At 44.4% G+C, this 19,553-nt stretch overlaps 1 protein-coding gene across 1 annotated transcript; it reads left to right on the forward strand.

Moving 5' to 3' along the window:
* Positions 1-2,722: 2,722 nt before the first annotated feature.
* On the forward strand, positions 2,723-11,160 carry LOC310699261 (E3 ubiquitin-protein ligase TRIM7-like; the record flags this gene model as incomplete). Its single annotated transcript, XM_083486884.1, has 7 exons — positions 2,723-3,139; positions 4,400-4,495; positions 5,208-5,438; positions 6,863-6,885; positions 8,509-8,627; positions 9,332-9,367; positions 10,178-11,160. 7 exons carry the CDS (start codon positions 2,723-2,725, stop codon positions 10,690-10,692), a joined length of 1,437 nt encoding a protein of 478 aa, XP_083343010.1. The 3' UTR covers positions 10,693-11,160.
* Positions 11,161-19,553: the final 8,393 nt, after the last annotated feature.

Genomic DNA, 19,553 nt, shown 5'->3' on the forward strand with positions numbered 1-19,553 from the left:
ATGGGAGGTTTTCAAAGAATATCTGAAAAATATAGTAGTTTAAATTCTGTTGCAGCATTCGAGGAACTTCAGTAATAGTTGCAAGGTAGATATAAGAAATTGGATATATTAAGAAAAAGTTTAATTATGATAAAAGTGTGTTTTGGCAATAAGTAATATGAAATCGAAATATGGAATAGATGGGAGGTTGGGTCTTTAGTGTTAAGACCAATACATGTTTTATTGTTTGCTAAGAAAATTATGGTTATTCCTGTGTGTTATTTGGTACTTGTGGTTTTTTCTTTTTTCTTGCTGTATCAATAAAAATCTTAAAAGAAAAAGAAAAAGAAAACGTTAGCAGGATTTTAATCTCGCTTGGAATGTAACAAATGGTATGGATAATATGGAGTGATATAAAATGCAGATTAAGGAATAATATGCAGTTTTAAATGTTAACGATAGGACCCATGAAAGGGATGGGGGGGGAGGAGTCCTGAGATTCAGAGTAATCTCCATATACAGAGATGTATTTGGACCGTTACAAAATTATATTTGCAAAATCAAATAAAAATGATTTAAAAAGGAAATAGAACACGTAACTTGTGCGTGTCTGGATAGGCTTTTCTACAAACAAATATTTTAAGCAGGCGGCAAAAATAGCACAGTGAAGGCGCCTGTCCAATGTCAATATGAAGGCAGTTCCAAAGAGTGGATGCAGCCACGCTAAAATATCAGTTTCTTACAAGTACAGAAAAGCGTGTGGCACCTGTCGGAGCACCAGTTCTGCAGGTCAAAGGGGTTGATATGGTGCAGCTGCAGAACTAGCAAACCACCAAGTTGCTCCGAAGAGACCGAACGCTCATTAACTTGCAGCCTTCAACATACAGACCACGATTTTGCAGTAACGCCGGAAATCGGCGGAACTCCTCCCGTAGGATCAAGAAGCCGTGTAAGTGTCCGTGTAAGAGCGTTCCAAGAGCCGCTGATTGGCTACGGCGTGGAACGCGGTTGCCCCGCCCCGCAGTTTATTCATTCATAAAACGTCCCGCTTGTTAGCAGGGCGGCCGCCTGTGAATTTCGAAGCTGCCCGAGTTCTTGGCGCAGATTTTGATTTCGGGTCTTTCAGCGCCTCTTTTTTACTGCTGTGGCGTCTCCGGTGGCTTTGATCCAGGCGGCCTCACCTTGCTCACCTCCGCCAGGTGAGGGACTTTGCAATTGGCTACTTTGGGTGGACTTGGGGGGGGGACCCGTCCTTTTGGGGAAAGGATGAGTCAGAAATCGAATAAGCAAACCTACAAATATTTGAAGCGCTCCAGATGGAATGAGCTAAACTGGTTTGCTTCTCAGCTTTATTCGGTGCAGAGAGACTCGTTATTCAAATAAGGCTGCTGCAATCCTTTTGGCAAACTCTGCGTTGAACGGAGTAAAGCTTGCTTCTGAGTAGACATGTTGGATTGCATTGTAAGTGTGCCCAATACTGTATAGGCCTATTTGCCAGCACGTTGCAGTTCTTTATTATATTATGGTAGTTATTATATTATGGTAGTTCTTTATTATTATTGCTATTATTTATACTTTTCAGATTCATACATTTCAATAATTTTAAAATCATTTTGACCTTTCAAAACCTGACTTCCTTCCCCCTCTTTCTGCAGTTCCTTAAATTTATTTATAATATCTTCTGCATAGCCAAATGCATTTAATTTGCTCATTTATTCATCTACTTTAAATATATAATCTTATGAAACTGCAGGTTATTACAATGATCCTGCCAACCTTCTTATCTGTTCACAATTTATCTGTAAATATTCAATAAACAACTTCCACTCTTTTATAAAAAGTTTGTTATCTTGATTTCTTATTTATCTGGTAAGTTTTGGAATTTATGCGTTTTCCATAAGTTTTTGTATCCATTCTTCCTTTGCTGGGACGACGACTTCTTTCCATTTTGGGGCAAGTAATATTCTTGCCGCTGAATAAGTTTCTATACAGTTTCTGTCCCTATAATTCCCAAGAGAAAACCTTCTGGTTGTTTTTTTTTATGAACATTATTTTGAGACATTATGGTAGTTCTTACTTAGGATCATAGAACTGTAGAGTTGGAAGGGGCCACGAGGGACATCTAGCCCAACCCCCTGCAATGCGGGAATCTCAGTGGTCTGCTGTTCATGTTAGAGGCTGTGATTGCACCTCTTGTATGGGATATTCATACCGCTTCTAAAGGTTTTATAATAATAACAATAATTTATTATTTATACCCCACCCATCTGGCTGGGTTTCCCCAGCCACTCTGGGCGGCTTCCAACAGAACACTAAAATACAATAACCTATTAGACATTAAAAGCTTCCCTAAACAGGGCTCCCTTCAGATGTCTTCTAAAAGTCTGGTAGTTGTTTTTCTCTTTGACATCTGGTGGGAGGGCGTTCCACAGGGCGGGTGCCGCTACCGAGAAGGCCCTCTGCCTGTAACTTGGCTTCTCGCAGCAAGGGAACCGCCAGAAGGCCCTCAGCGCTGGACCTCAGCGTCCGGGCAGAACGATTTTATCAGAATTTATATACGGCTTGCTTGGCAAAAGAAAACAACAGTGCCTTAAAGCCATTTATTATCTAGGCCAGGAGGTATGTTCCCTTTACAGTGCCCTGTTTCAGATTAAAGTTCGCGGTGGCCATAAACCTGCACCTCCTTTCAAGCTGCATCTCTTTCTGAAGGAGGAAACATCTCTCTCTTGACAGGAACGAAGCCATGGCTGACGAGAAACGCAGGAAGGCATTTCAGCAAGAGGTCACCTGCCCCATCTGCCTCTGCTACTATACCAGCCCGGTGGTGCTAGACTGTGGGCATTGCTTCTGCCGTATGTGCATTGTGAGATGCTGGGAAGAGCCGGGCAGAGATTCCAGGTGCCCCGAGTGCAGAAGCACCGTTGCGAGGAACTTGAAGGTGAGCCGAAATATCTCCAACTTTGTTAAGATGCTCAGGGACTGGGACGCTTCCGCAGAGAGAGAGGCCCGAAAAAGGAGGTCGGAATGCCAGAGGCATCAGCAGCCCTTGGGTCTGTTCTGCGAGGACGACCGCGTCCCCTTCTGCGGAGATTGTGCCGGACCCCAAGAGCACAGGGGCCACAGAGTGGTCTCCGCGGAAGAAGCCGTCCAAGTATACAAGGTAATAATGAGCGGTGGATGGGAGTGGCCCCTTCAGGGTTCAAATTCTGCTCATAAAATCTGTTCAGTGGCATAAAGACTTGGGAGATTGCAAATATCAATTTGGGAGCCAGCACCCAATTCTCTTTCTCTCTCTAGATCAGGTGCGAGGAATCTTATGCCCTCCTGATGCTGAGAGCCAGTGTGGTGTAGTAGTTAGAGCAGGCATAGGCAGACTCCGGCCCTCCAGATGTTTGGGACTACAATTCCCATCATCCCCGACCACTGGTCCTGTTAGCTAGGGATGATGGGAATTGTAGTCTTAAACATCTGGAGGGCTGGAGTTTGCCTGTGCCTGGGTTAGAGTATCGGAGTAGGAGACCCGGGTTCAAATTCACACTGAGCCTTGAAGCTGACTGGGTGACCTTGGGCCACTCACGGCCTCTCAGCCTAATCTACTTCACAGGCTTGTTGGGAGGATTACATGAGGAGGAGAAAACCCTGGAGAAAAGGGTGGGATAATGAATAAACAGATACATAAAACTACAACTTCCATCAGCTCCAGCAAGCATGGACAATGGGAGTTTGGATCACTGGCCCCTGAAGGTTGTGAATCGCCCTGAGATCTTGCGGCAGCTAGACTGGTGACTGGGAGTGGTCACCGGGACCACATAACACCGGTCCTGAGAGATATGCATTGGCTCCCAGTACGTTTCCGAGCACAATTCAAAGTGTTGGTGCTGCCCTTTAAAGCCCTAAACGGCCTCGGTCCTGTATACTTGAAGGAGCGTCTCCACCCCCATTGTTCAGCCCGGACACTGAGGTCCAGCACCGAGGGCCTTCTGGCGGTTCCCTCATTGCGAGAAGTGAGGTTACAGGGAACCAGACAGAGGGCCTTCTCGGTATTGGCACCCACCCTGTGGAACGCCCTCCCTTCAGATGTGAAGGAAATAAGTAGCTATTCTGTCTTTAAAAGGCATCTGAAGGCAGCCCTGTTCAGGGACGTTTTTAACATTTAACGCTGTATTGTTTTGAATACTTGATTGGGAGCTGCCCAGGGTGGCTGGGGAAACTCAGCCACATGGGCGGGGTATAAATAATAATAATAATAATAATAATAATAATTCATTAGATTTAGATACAAGAGATAATAAATAATAAAATAATAATAATAACAATGAAAGCTAAGAGCAAATGGTCCCCCCCACACCTGCTCTATGTGACTGTTTTGATGGGTTTGTGCAATGGAAAACTCAAGAAAGCCCTTTTCCTTTCCTTCCAGGGACAGATAGGCAACTGCTTGGTGACTTTGAAGGAAGAGAGAGAAACACTTCTGGTCTATAAAACAGAAACAGAAACGGAAAGGCAGCACCTGATTGTCAGTATCGCTAGGACTGGGAAATGAATGAGTTCTAGAAGCAATATTTTTGGGGGGTGGGGGGAGTTGAATATTAAATACATCCCACCAGATGTCAAAGAGAACAACTACCACCAGACATTTAGAAGACATCTGAAGGAAGCCCTGTTTAGGGAAGCTTTGAATGTTTGATGTATTACGGTATTTTAATATTTGGTTGGAAGCCACCCAGAGTGGCTGGGGAAGCCCAGCCAGATGGGCGGGGTATAAATAATAATAATAATAATAATAATAATAATAATAATAATAATACAAAGGATCTGGAGCCATTTTTCCTGGAACAGATTATAAGGTAAAGGTAAAGGGACCCCTGACCATTAGGTCCAGTCGTGACCGGCTCTGGGGTTGTGGCGCTAATCCCGCTTTATTGGCCGAGGGAGCCGGCGTACAGCTTCTGGGTCATGTGGCCAGTATGACTAAGCTGCTTCTGGCGAACCAGAGCAGCGCACGGAAACACCCTTTACCTTCCCACCGGAGCGGTACCTATTTATCTACTTGCACTTTGATGTGCTTTCGAACTGCTAGGTTGGCAGGAGCAGGGACCGAACAACAGGAGCTCACCCCCTCGCAGGGATTCGAACTGCCGACTTTCTGATTGGCAAGTCCTAGGCTCTGTGGTTTAACCCACAGCACCACCCAATACCCTCACCCACCCAACTCTTATCTGTGGCAGAGGCAAATAGAGAAAGAGAGAGAAAAGACAGTGGCCGAGTTCAGACGTCTGCACCAGTTCTTGGTGGAACAAGAGGACCTTCTGCTGGAGAAAATGCAAGAGCTGGAGGAGGAGATTGCAAGGAAAAGGGAGGAGCACCTGGACAGGCTCTCCAGGGATCTCATACCCCTTGAAACTCTCATCCTGGAGATGGAGAAGAGGCTTCAGCGGCCAACCAGTGAAGTCCTGCCGGTGAGACTGTGAAATAATAATAATAATAATAATTTATTTATTTATATCCCGCCCTCTCCAGCCAAAGCCGGGCTCAGAGCGGCTAACAACAGTAAAAGTAACATGATTTACACAAAATCACAACCAATTAATTGAAATACATTCTAAAATCAATTAATTCTAAAAAACAAGCAGGCCAGATCCCTTTGCAGTACAAGGCTGGCTCCAAATCATTGTGTGTCTCTGGCTATGTAGGGTGGCAGCCAAGGCTGTAGCAGTCGGGAGCAGGAAAAACATGAGATGAATTCATCTTAAGAAACCAGAAGCATTTTGGCTAGGGATAACAGGGGATGAATTAAAAAAGGAAGATTACAAACTATTCATGTATGCAGCGACCGCCGCTAGAATCTTAGTGGCTCAGAAATGGAAATCCCAAGAAATCCCAACTTTAATGGAGTGGCAGACAAAAATGTTTGAATACATAGAACTGGCGAAATTGACTTATAAGATTCGGAACCAAAAGTAAGCAAAGTTTGAGAAGGATTGGAGTAAATTTGTTGAATATATACGGAGTAATTGTAAGGATTTAAAAACTGTATCAGGATTAATGTAAATCTTGTGATGTGGATGGAGTGTAAATAAGAAACTGTAAGAAAAGATTTGAGACATGAAAACCGTTGAAGGGATGGAAGGAAGTCCGGGCGCAATAAGGCACATTGAAAATAAGAAGACATACAAATTTTTGAATGTAAGAGTATTTATTTTATTTGTTGTTACAAAAAAGCAATACAAAGTATTTGGGAAAAAAAATATTCATCTTAACGCAGAGTAGAGACACCTGCTTAAAGCAAATGGGATCAGATGTTTTCTGCTCTTTGCTCATGGTTGGTTGTCTAATGGCTTCTGATGGCTCGTTCCTGCTCCACTTCTGAGCTTCCCAGAGGTTGATGTTGCCAGAGGGAGGCTGCCCTTTGCCTTGCTCTGATCCATCAGGGCTTCCCTCCTTCCTTTTAAGAGGTTGTGTTATCTTCTGGGGCTGCATAATTTCCAGCGCTGAGGGCGTTCAGGCAGTTCCCTCGCTGTGAGAAGCCAAGTTACAGGGAACCAGGCAGAGGGCCTTCTCGGTAGTGGCACCCGCCCTGTGGAATGCCCTCCACCAGATGTCAAAGAGAAGTACAACTACCAGACTTTTAGAAGACATCTGAAGGCAGCCCTGTTCAGGGAAGCTTTTAATGTTCAATAGGTTATTGTATTTTAATATTCTGTTGGAAGCTGCCCAGAGTGGCTGGGGAAACCCAGCCAGATGGGCGGGGTATAAATAATAAATTATGATTATTATTTAGTCGGGTGCTTATACTTCACCCTTCAGGGCATGGGGTTGGGCGGGGTTTGTATGGTCTGGGGCAGGCACTGAGCTCCCTTTTCTTTCCCCCTTTTTGCTGCAGGATATTGGAAGCCTTTTGAAGACGTAAGTGGATCTCACTCATTTCCCTTTGTTTCATTGGTAATGGTATGCCTACAGGTCGAAAACATGGTGGTGTTGAGGTTTGTTTGCCCTTAAGCATCTAATGCCTTTTTACGGGCATAAATGGGTGTCTTGAAGTTGAAACCTGCCCTGTTTTCATTCCAAAAATCACTGGTTTTAGCAGTGCTCCTTACTGTCTGTTACATCCATTTGTATCTTTTGCTGCTATGGCAGTTTTAATGTCTTCCATTATCACATGGTGGCTGTTATGTACTGAGTTGAATAGGATCCAAAATGCAGCAGTCTGATTGGTCCTAGAACAATGCAGCAGTATGACTGGTCTGCAGGAGCCACCCAATCCAGCTCCAGGTGGAAGTGAATCCACAACCTGATTGGCCTACAGGAGAATTCCGGAATTAGCCAATCACGTGCAGCCCATTGTGTAAATAATGTATATAAAGCAGATACTTTGGGGGAACTTTCATTCCTCCTCACCACTATGAGCTGAATAAAGAGCATGAAATCCACTCTCGACTCCGAGTATATTTCAGTGGCCTTCCATATCCAACACAGAATTTCTGGTAACTCTCTCCGATGTCTCTGACTTTCCATTTTGACGAGTGGCTGTTGTCACTCTTTCCCCTGCCTGTGATTTTTGTGTGGTTTTAAACTGACCTCTGGCGAAGCTCTGACTAGGTCTGGGCAATATGTCAAAATATCATCCCAAACCATTTGAAGTCCATATGCTATCAATTTTATAGTTTTTGATCTGGCAATACATTGCAAATCATGATCTCTCTCTCTCTCTCTCTCTCTCTCTCTCTCTCTCTCCTTGTGTGTGTGTGCTATGCAAAAATCTTATGTGGGGGAAACTGTTCAGACATTGCGATATATCAGTATACAGTGGTACCTCAGGTTAAGTACTTAATAAGTTCTGGAGGTCCGTTGTTAACCTGAAGACCACTTTAGGTAATGGGGCCTCATGCTGCTGCTGCGCCTCCGGAACAAGATTTCTGTTCTTATCCTGAACCAAAGTTCTTAACCTGAAGCACTATTTTTGGGTTAGCCGAGTCTGTAATCTGAAGCGTATGTAACCCGAGGTACCACTTTATCACGATGTTTAGCTGGTGATATTTCACAAAGATGAAAACCAAATATCACCCAGCCCTAGTTCTGACAAGGAGCTGAGAAGCCTCCACTTGGCTAAGTAAAATGTCATCAAAATAGGGATTAGTTAGGGATACCAAACATCAGAAGGTCTGTTATACTGTGGTACCTCGGGTTACATACACTTCGGGTTACAGACTCCGCTAACCCAGAAATAGTGCTTCAGGTTAAGAACTTTGCTTCAGGATGAGAACAGAAATCGGGCTCCGGCGGTGTGGCGGCAGCAGGAGGCCCCATTAGCTAAAGTGGTGCTTCAGGTTAAGAACAGTTTCAGGTTAAGTACGGACCTCCGGAACGAATTAAGTACTTAACCTGAGGTACCACTGTGCAGTTAGGCCATTAAAGCAAGAACTTTAATATAGTAGCCATACCTCTTCCTTCCATTTATTTTTGTTCAGTGCATTCTAGGACTTTGGACCAGATGGAGAGCTGTTAGGATTCTTTTTGTTTTGTTTTAAGGTTTGAGGAGAGAGAGGTGATTAAGACACCGGTGGTTTTTTCTCCTGCATTAAACTGGAGGGTGTGGGAATTCAGTGATATGAACCCATTTCTGGAAGGTGTCATACAGGAATTCAAAGGTAAGGAAGAATGGTTGCAAGGATTTTGGGCTGGCTGTGATTTTGGTCCAGATCTGAGTGTGTGGCGAGGAGGAAAGTCCTTTTTAATGTTGCCGGGGACAGGACAATTGAGAAAGCTGTTACAGTGGTACCTCGCAAGACGAATGCCTCGCAAGACAAAAAACTTGCTAGACGAAAGGTTTTTCCATTTTCGATTTGCCTCGCAAGACGAATTTCACCTATGGGCTTGCTTCGCAAGATGAAAACGTCTCGCGACCTTGTTTCCTTTGTCTAAAAACAAAGACATGTTTTGTTTATAAAGTTAATTTATTTTCCCTTCAATTTTTGAACTGCTCTTTACAGTATGTGTGACTTTAAAGAGCAGTTAATAAACTGTTGTTGTACCAAATTTGGCTTTGTTTGGACTTTTTTTGACCATAGGAACACATTAATTGATTTTCAATGCATTCCTATGGGATTTTGTGATTCGCAAGACGAAAAATCCGCTAGACGACAAAACTCGCGGAACGAATTAATTTCGTCTTGCGGGGCACCACTGTATTGTTCATTAGTGGAATGGGCTCTGCTCAACATTCCTCCTGCAACCTCAGCCCATCATTTTGTTCTTCGGAATTGTTTTGAAGTTACACTTCAGTTCATCTTTCCGGACACTGTAGAAACCATACCAGTGTGGTGCTGATTCTCTCTTCCTTTTCCTTCCCCAGATGCCCTAACATCTGATCTGAAATATCTGAAGAAAGGTAAGCAGAGAGGTCTGATAAAGATCTGGATATCAAGCCTTCTTAGGGTTCTGATTCTCTTCTCGTTCAAATGTGGGCAAAGTCTGGAAGAAAGAGACGCATCCTTATCTTCAAGGTGGTGTCTGATTTTTAGGGTGACAAGACAGTTTCCCAAGACAGTTTTGAAGCTCAGGATATTTACTGATCCTTCTTCCAACGGATTCTTAAATATTTATATTTTATTAAGTTTCTGTACGGCCCTTCATCTGAGGATTGTGTGGTTTACAATACAGTTGTACCTTGGTTGTCAAATGCCTTGGTACTCGTATGTTTTGGCTCCTGAACGCTGCCAATCCGGAAGTGAGTGTTTTGGTTTGCCAACTTTCTTTGGAACCCGAATGTCCAACGTGGCTCTGATTGAGTGCAGGAAGCTGTGCCTTGGTTTCTGAACATTTTCAGAAGTTGAACGGACTTCCAGAATGGATTCTGTTCAACTTCCAAGGTACGACTGTACAGTGGTACCTCGGGTTACAGACGCTTCAGGTTACAGACTCCACTAACCCAGAAATAGTACCTCAGGTTAAGAACTTTGCTTCAGGATGACAACAGAAATCACGTGGCGGTGGCAGGAAGCCCCATTAGCTAAAGCGGTGCTTCAGGTTAAGAACACTTTCAGGTTAAGAACAGACCTCCAGAACGAATTAAGTTCTTAACCCGAGGTACCACTGTATAGAAAACATTAAAATGCATCACATGGCAACAACTGGATTATGATCCCTGTTCTCTTCTGTTTGTTCCCCCTCCCCACAAAAAAAAACAAAACTCCAATAGCAAAAGTGACTCTGGATCCAGAGACAGCTCACCCCCAGCTCATTCTGTCTGCGGATCGCCTGAGTGTGACGTGCGGAGATATGCGTGAAGAGGTGCCCGACAACCCAAAGAGATTCAACCAGCTCACCGTGGTGCTGGGAAGAGAGGCGTTCACAGAAGGCCGATATAGTTGGGAGGTTACTGTAGGGAATGAGGAAGAATGGGCTCTGGGGGTGGCCCGGAAATCTGTGAGGAGAAAGGGCATGTTCAACTTCACTCCCCAGGAAGGGGTCTGGGCTATGGGGAAGTGGAGGGGTCAGTATAGGGCCCTCAGTGATAATCCTTATCACTTGCACCCCACCGGCGAGCTCAGAAGGATCCGAGTGACTCTGAACTACACTGGTCAGCGAGTGGCCTTTTTCGATGTCGACAGAGGAATCGCCCTTCTTGCCTTTGCAGGGGGTTCCTTCTCCGGAGAAGACCTTCTCCCCTTCTTCTGGCTGCAGGAAAGAGCCCATCTCAGGCTCTCTCCGTAGAACAGCCAAAACAGTGCAGGAGGTCAGAAGAAAAATATTGCACTTCTGCCTGCTGGGTGGTTATTTGGGGGCAGGGGGGCAGCAACTGGGAGTTTTGGAAAGACCTGGGGAAAACACTTTCAGGGCATTTGAATGACAAGTGAATGCCTAGAAGGTACAAAATGATACCATTCCCTAATACAGATTCCTTCTCCCCATGGCCCCCCAAAATTGACTTACCACTTCAGACATGTCAGTGCTACCTATATGCCAATAAATGCCATCCTACAGGGTAAGTTTATTTGGGGGTGGGGTTGCGATTGAACTATTATGATCATTGTGAAAGTGGACAATATTTCATTTTATAGCACTTTTTCCCTTAAAGAAAATCGGCAGTTTGTTCAGCAAAAGTATCACTGTATTCTAAAAAAAAATAAAAAATAGAATTCAATCAAGACATGTTTTTGGCACACGTGTCCATTTTGTGTACTTGTATTAATGGGTTCTTTTGATTTCTTTAGACTGTAAAAGCAGACTGTATGTATGTTTAGCTCTTTATAATAAAATAGTATTCTTATTTCCGAAATAGATGTACTTAAAGTGTCTTGCTTCAAAATACAGCCAAGCCATGCTAAAATAAAATGGTGTGGAGTAATATAGTAAAATTTATTAGTGTTAATGAAAATCTGGGGTGATAAGGGTTGCAGCCCGGAAAGCAGCTAACGTAGCACCAATTTTTAGCAAGAGATCTGGGGGAATCTTGGAAATTACAGGCCAGTTTGATTAACAGCTGTCCCAGGGAATCTGGTGGAAAGTATTGTTAAAGATTAAAATAGCCAAGTCTATAGAACAGTGTTTTCCAAACTTGGGTCTTCAGCTGTTTTTGGACCACAACTCCCATCATCCAAAGCTAGCAGGACCAGTGGTCAGGGATGATGGGAATTGTAGACCAAAACAGAGAACCAAGTTTGGGAAACCCTGATTTAGAAGAACAAGCCTCGCCAACCAGGAACCAGCATGACTTCTGCAAGGGCAGGTTGAGTCTCACAAACCTGTTACGAGTTCCTTGAGAGCATCAGCAAGCAGGTCAATAGCAACTTGTAAGGTCACCATACAATTATGAGTGTTTCCCAAGCATGTTAATTGTGATTTAAGGACATTGCTGTTAGGAAGGAGGGGGGGTGGATCATAGCTATCAACCATCCCTTATTTGGCGGGAAAGTCCCTTATCCCAGTGCTGTGTCCCGCTGCTGTTCCTTATTGATGATGTCCCTTAAATTTCCTGGGTTTCAAAGGAAGCAGCTCTTCTCCCTCCCTTCCGGCCAGGGAGGAGGGAGGCTCCAACTGTGTTGCCTGGCTGCATTGCTCACCCAATAAGGAGTCTAAGAACGACTGGGGGGTGGAGCTTGCATGCCTTGTGCCGATCAAATCGGCCATGTTGCCTGGGGACTCGCCTTTGCTCAGCGCTTCCCAGCGGAGAGGTGACGGTGGTTTCCCTTGCTGCATCCCCTTTGCCGGGTTGCTGCGCTGTGGGAACCACCGCTTGAGGCTTCGTTTGGCTGCTGGGTGACTAAAATCCCTTATTTTGGCTGCTGATCCCTTATTTTCGAGGCTGCTGGTCCCTTATTTTCAAATCTGTAAGTCGACAGCTATGGGTGGGATATATGATCCAGGATATCCCAACTTTACTTGGGAACTTGTAACAAACCTTAGCATTGAGTGCAAGGCGCTCTTCCCGCTCCTTGTGATTCCCAGGAATTGCTATTATGGTGCTGGACAATGAATGGAGAACGCAGCCATTGTGGTTTGTAGTTACAGATAGGCTCAGCATCTCTGAAATTACAGCCGCCTTGCTTGGAACCAGAACCAGTGTGGCTGGTTTTTCTGACATGTAACACATAGATGGGTGGCCTAGAAATACTCTTAATTATTGATTGATTGATTGATTGATTGATTGATTGATTGATGTCCCCTGCCACTTTCCCCTTGGGAGTTATAGCAGCTCCAGTGCATTTGTAGATTTCATGTGACTGAAGTCTTATGCAGAAGGAATTCACAAGGAATTGTTAGTGCGGAGAGGCCTGATCGGGTTAAAGACTTAGCTAGTCCAGCATCCTTATAGTTTATCAACAAAGCAATGGGGAGCAGAGTCCTTGGAGCTTCTGTCCTTGACTGGCTACATTTCTCGTGGCAGGGATTTTGATTCTGTTGCTGTCTTGCCAAATGCAAGGTGGTTCTTTTTAGAATTAGATTCAGAAGCAATTCAGAAGCAAGTGGGTGAGAAGATTACAGATTTTATTCCAAACAGCAAGCAAAATATACATTACCAAGGAGCACTTTAATCGGCCACTGAGAAGCCCTTAAGAAGTGGCAAAGTGCTAAAAATTAGAAATTACTTGAAAGTACTAAAATAGGCCTAGGACTAAATTAAACGGCCTTAGTCCTGTATACATGAAGGAGCGTCTCCACCCCCATTGTTCAGCCCGGACACTGATATCCAGTGCCGAGGGCCTTCTGGCGGTTCCCTCATTGCGAGAAGTGAGGTTACAGGGAACCAGGCAGAGGGCCTTCTTGGTAGTGGCACCCGCCCTGTGGAACACCCTCCCTTCAGATGTGAAGGAAATAAGCAGCTATCTTCCCTTTAAAAGACATTTGAAGGCAGCCCTGTTCAGGGAAGTTTTTAATATTTAACACTGTACTGTTTTTAACACTTGATTGGGAGGCGCCCAGTGTGGCTGGGGAAACTCAGCCAGATGGGCGGGGTATAAATAAAATATTATTATTATTTATTATTAGTTAATTAAATAAATAAGATTTAGAACCTTAAGGAAAGTTAAGAAATTTTACTTTAACTGGAATACTGTCTTTTCAAAAAATGATATCAGAAAACTACATTTTAATTACAAGGAAATTCAGATGGGAGGGCTCAGAGGAAGACCAAAATATGTTTATGGGGATAGAAGTCTAAATAATTAATTAATTTGTGTGGTTTAGGTATCTACCGGTACCTTGTTTTTATTTTCTTTTTTGTTTATATTTGTGATCTTGTCTTTTATTTCTTAGTTTTTTCTATTTCTCTTTTGTAAGAAACTTAATAAAAATCATTTTTTAAAAAAGTGGCAAAGTGACCCCCAAGTAGCCGTAGATGCACAAAAGGCCATGTGGAGCTTTTGAGTGCCATGCACAAAAACTAGATATTTTATAGACCTGTGTCCTGTTAGGGCTAATACAGGTTCTACGAACTACTGTGCACCAAAAGACAAAAAGCCGGGCCATACATCAAAGGCTTTTACTGACCAGGATAGAGAAAGCAATAAAACAGATAAGCAGAGCCAGGAAGAGATAATGAGACAGGAAGAGCTGACCATGTCAGACACTTATCTCCTCGAAATCACCGTAATCTTACAGTTGCCGGCTACTCTGGATCAGGCAAATCAGGCACTTTGCTCCGTTCTCTGCCGGATTAGGAGCGCTACAAATTGTTGCTCTGGCCGGATGTGGAGACAGAAGGACAGTCCAGCTTGGATCCACTTTGCACACCACTCTCGTCCCGCAATATCTCAAAGGTGAGAGATGTTGTTGTTGTTGTTTAGTAGTTTATTCGTGTCCGACTCCTTGTGACCCCATGGACCAGAGCATGCCAGGCACTTCTGTCTTCCACTGCCTCCCGCAGTTTGGTCAAACTCATGCTGGTAGCTTCAAGAACACTGTCCAACCATCTCGTCCTCTGTCGTCCCCTTCTCCTTGGGCCCTCCATCTTTCCCAACATCAGGGTCTTTTCCAGGGAGTCTTCTCTTCTCATGAGGTGGCCAAAGTATTGGAGTCTCCGCTTCAGGATCTGTCCTTCCAGTGAGCACTCAGGGCTGATCTCCTTAAGAATGGAGAGGTTTGATCCTCTTGCAGTCCATGGGACTCTCAAGAGTCTCCTCCAGCACCATAATTCAAAAGCATCAATTCTTTGGCGATCAGCCTTCTTTGTGGTCCAGCTCTCACTTCCATATATCACTACTGGGAAAACCATAGCTTTAACTATACGGACCTTTGTTGGCAAGGTGAAGGTGAGAGATAGACATTGTTAAATACATTTTTCGGGGTGGGTTCTTTAAAATTTCGTCACCTGCTGCTTCAGCTCTCTCCCAAGTCACCAGAGCTTCTCTGGATCAGTCAAAGGCATGGGTAGGCAACCTTAAGGCCCGGGGGCCAGATCTGGCCCAATCGCCTTCTCAATCCGGCCGGCGGACGGTCCAGGAATCAGCGTGCTTTTACATGAGTAGAATGTGTTCTTTTCTTTAAAATGCACCTCTGGGTTATTTGTGGGGCATAAGAATTCGATCACCCCCTCCCCCCCAAAAATGTAGTCCGGCCCACTACATGGTCTGAGGGACGGTGGACCGGCCCACAGCTGAAAAAGGTTGCTGACCCCTGGTCAAAGGGTTCAGCCTGGGAGTATCACTTCCAGGCAACATCCATAGCGCATGCCACAGGTTTTCGCTTCTCAATGTATTATTCTAAGTGGAGCGTTTGGGGACTTTTGTATTGCTTGTTGTTTTCCCTTTTAAAATCGATCTTAACTGTGTTGGAATGAAACCACGACAGACGAGTAGCAGGTGTCATGTGAGAGGCATCTCCGGAGCAAGCCCCGAGAACTCTCTTTTATTGAATATTACAAACATTGCCACAGGTGTGCTTGTGGCTGATTGGTCGATACAAACACAAAGCAACTTGTTGCTGATTGGTTCACACAAGTGCAAGGCGAGGATTACGTATAGACATTAATCACCAATAGATTAAAGGCTGGGAAACAGAGGCTGGAACTAGACAGGCATGAAACCTCCTAATTAAATTATAACTAAAGATTGATATAGCATGACTAAAACAATTACTAATGATTGATCATAACATGAAAGAATATAATAATCGAGTTCCATAGATGTGGTCAGCTATGCATTAAGAACAGGTCATAGTGTTTTTCATGAACTTAAGATGAACTGAGCAGTCTAGGGAAATGAGGGAATGTCTTGGTCTTTGGAACAGGTTGTACAGTGTATACAGAAGCAGAGAAAAGCTTATAAGCGAGACTTCCCAGAATGCCAGAGAAAAGAAGCAAGACTTCCCAGAATGCCACAGTTATGTGCAGAAGCAGTTCCCTTCATAACTGTTTTTCATCTTTGTTGCTTTGAGACCTTTTTAAGATTTGTATACTACCACTAAAAAACAAAACAAAACAAAACATGTTTTTTTATGTATGCAACAAGGTTATTTATGCATGCAACTGCAGCCCGTGTTTTGTTAGCCCCAAAATGAAAAAATTAGGAAGGTCCCAACCAAAGAAGATGGGCAACTTAAGTTGACAGAATATGCGCAACTTGCAGACTTAACACGTAGAATAAGAGAACAAGAAGAACATACATTTAAAGAAGATTGGAAAATGTTTATTGAATATGTGAAAAATAATTGTGTACAGCTGAAAATAAATTCAACAGTGTAAAAAAGTTTTGATGGATGTAATAATGGAAAACCAATTGGTATAGTTTTTGTGAAATATGCAGGGATATAAGATATGTAAAAGAATAATAATTAATAAATAATAATAATAATTAATAATAATTTATTTGTACCCCGCCCATCTGGCTGGGTCTCCCCAGCCACTCTGGGCGGCTTCCACAAAGACCAAAAATACACTAAGATGTCACACATTAAAAACTTCCCTGAACCATGGAAAGAGAAGAAGGGAAGTCATTGATATTTTAAGTATGTAAAATGTTTATTTGAAATGGTAAAACAGAAAAGATGTCAAGGAAATAAGCAGCTATCTTATCTTTAAAAGACATCTGAAGGCAGCCCTGTTTAGGGAATTTTTTCATATTTAATGCTGTATTGTTTTTAACACTTGATTGGGAGCCGCCCAGAGTGGCTGGGGAAACTCAGCCAGATGGGCGGGGTATAAATAATAAATTATTATTATTATAGGTCCACCAAACAGACAAAGGACAGAGGGTCTCCGAACGCATCCTCAGCCCAGGGATTTGTGATCAGTAGCAGAACCAACCTTGGTTCTGTCCCGGGAGCAGTGGCGTAGCGTGGGTTGTCAGCACCCGGGGCAAGGCAAGTAATTTGCGCCCCCTAACCCGTGGATTTGCGCCCCCTAACCCATGGATTTGCGCCCCCTAACCCTAACCCCCAGATGTTGCGCCCGGTGCGGCCGGCCCCCCTGCACCCCCCACGCTACGCCACTGCCCGGGAGACAATGGTTGAACGCAGCTTTGGTGTTGAACGCATACCCTCTGATGTTTCTCCAATAAAAAATAGGGATGGCTTAAGGAAAAGCGGGACATTCCGGGATCAAATCAGAAACCAGGACAGCTTAAATCTGGGACTGTCCGTGGAAAATAGGGACACTTGGAGGGCCTGTAGTTGGGAGAGGGGCGTTGTCAATCTTTTAATGGCATTTGGTTGCCCTGAAGCAGGTGTACCATGGCATTTGTTCTCTTGTGCTCCTCCCAGCGGCCATTCCTACTTTGGTCACTGCTGTAGATGCACAGGGCTTTAAAAGTCAACACACTTTTAATTGTGCTCAGGAACCTATATAATATTGTTTTAACTGGGTTTTTTTAATAAAAAAACCCTATGCTTTTTCTTTGTTTGCTTTGCTGTCTATTGAGGGTGCTTTAATGCCCAATCGTTTTGCCTTTGTCTGTTTCAATTATACATTGAATTTATGGTTACAAACCACGTAGAAGCCATCTCACCCACTACAGAGGAAAACACATTTCTAGGGTGCACCTGCGCTCTCACTTTTGAGGCTTACGTATACAAGGCTGGGTCAGCTCAAACCCTAATTTTTAAGGCAGAGATTGTCTTACCGTCTGAGCTCTGTTGGTCGAGCACAGCAGAGATGGGATAAAACAACAGGAAGGTGTCTGGATCTCACTTTATATTTGAAATAACAAAGCTTGAGCCCCCTCGACTCGACCCAATCTAGAAGATTGCAAAGGCAGACCCCCCCACTTCCTGAATTCCGGGAATCCATTCCCTAATCAAGATCTGTTGCTTAATCCCTGCCTACTGTTGGTAATCACATCACATTACGGACAAGATCCCATTGTCTGCTGAAGAAGTGATTTTGTAGAAAAAGGTCCCTGCCCAAGCTAATAGCTTGAAAAATGTGACTGGTCAGATTAACTCAGCTTCTAAGTGACAATGGCCGCCAGAAAAGAAAGATAGCTAACTTTCCCCCCTTGGGTTTGCCCTTCCCCAGCCAGGAAAATCTCACAACCTCAAGTAACTGCTTCCCAACTACACTACAGGGGGACTGATTCCTGTCTTATGGTAGGGAGGAGGGGCTGTGTTGCTGTCCTTGGCATCTCCAGAAAAGGCTGGGAGAGATCCATGTCTGAAACACTGTCAGTTAGGACAACTTTGAGTTAGTTCAGGTGTGCGGTATCCTTCAGCCTCCAAATGGTGCTGAAGGAGGAGTTTGGATTTGATATTCTGCTTTATCACTACCCTAAGGAGTCTCAAATGGGATGTGGGTGGTGCTGTGGGTCAAACCACAGAGCCTAGGGCTTGCTGATCAGAAGGTCGGCGGTTCGAATCCCCGTGACGGGGTGAGCTCCCATTGCTCGGTCCCTGCTCCTGCCAACCTAGCAGTTCAAAAGCACGTCAAAGTGCAAGTAGATAAATAGGTACCGCTCCGGCGGGAAGGTAAACAGCGTTTCCGTGTGCTGCTCTGGTTCGCCAGAAGCGGCTTAGTCATGCTGGCCACATGACCTGGAAGCTGTACGCCGGCTCCCTCGGCCAATAAAGCGAGATGAGCGCCGCATCCCCAGAGTCGGTCACGACTGGATCTAATGGTCAGGGGTCCCTTTACCTTTTAAGAGTTCAGAATTCTACTAATAACAAAGGCTTTGGACCAAGGATTCCCCTGGATGCTCTGTTTGGGGAGCAAGTGCTGGCAGGACCCCCACCAGCAGAGCTAAGCCTATAGAGCTTTTCATGGACACAGGGGGATGTTTCTGCAGGAAACCCAAATCTTTCCCCAGGCACAAATCCCACATCCCCAGTTGCTCTCTGCCACTGGAGGAGCCAGTGCCACGAAGGATGGGGTTTTTTTCCAGAACATTCTCTTTGTGTTTCATAAGTATCCACCAGTCCTGCGCGGGGACTCTGGTACTCCCAAGGGATTAACTACGAAGGAGTCATTCTCTGCCAATTTCTACACGTGTGTATTTAAATATAAGCCTTTGATGTAAGAAATGTGTTGCCGGATCAGACCAAGGGCTTATCCTCTGCTTGGAAATATTTTTCTTCCTGCTGTAAGGCTGCATCTCTTCAGAGGTGATCTGCTGGGGGTCCTGAGGAGCAACACACCTAGGACCCTCGTACCTACAGGACCGCCTCTCCCGGTATGCCCCACGGAGAGCCTCAAGGTCCATTAATAGCAACACCCTAGTGGTCCCGGGCCCTAAGGAAGTTAGATTAGCCTCAACCAGAGCCAGGGCCTTTTCAGCACTGGTGGAACACTCTGCCTCATGAGACCAGGGCCCTGCAGGATCTGATTTCTTTCTGCAGGGCCTGTAAGACAGAGTTGTTCCGCCTGGCTTTTGGCTTGGAGCCAATTTGATTCCCTCCCCCTCTTTCTTTTTCCTTTTTCCTTTCTCCTCCTGTGATGAGGCTGCATTTTAATATTTTAATGTTTCAATATTTTAATTGTTGTATTTTAATCTTGTTTTTAAGTTGTATTCATTCAACTTGTTTTTATTATTGCTTGTTAGCTGCCCTGAGCCCGACCTTGGCTGGGGAGGGCGGGGTATAAATAAAAATTATTATTATTATTAACACTGAAAGAGTGCTGGTGCTCTCCTCTCTCATAAAAATCTGCT

The sequence above is a fragment of the Podarcis liolepis genome, assembly GCF_965112155.1.
Source record: "Podarcis liolepis genome assembly, chromosome: 2".
Classification (NCBI taxonomy): domain Eukaryota; kingdom Metazoa; phylum Chordata; class Lepidosauria; order Squamata; family Lacertidae; genus Podarcis; species Podarcis liolepis.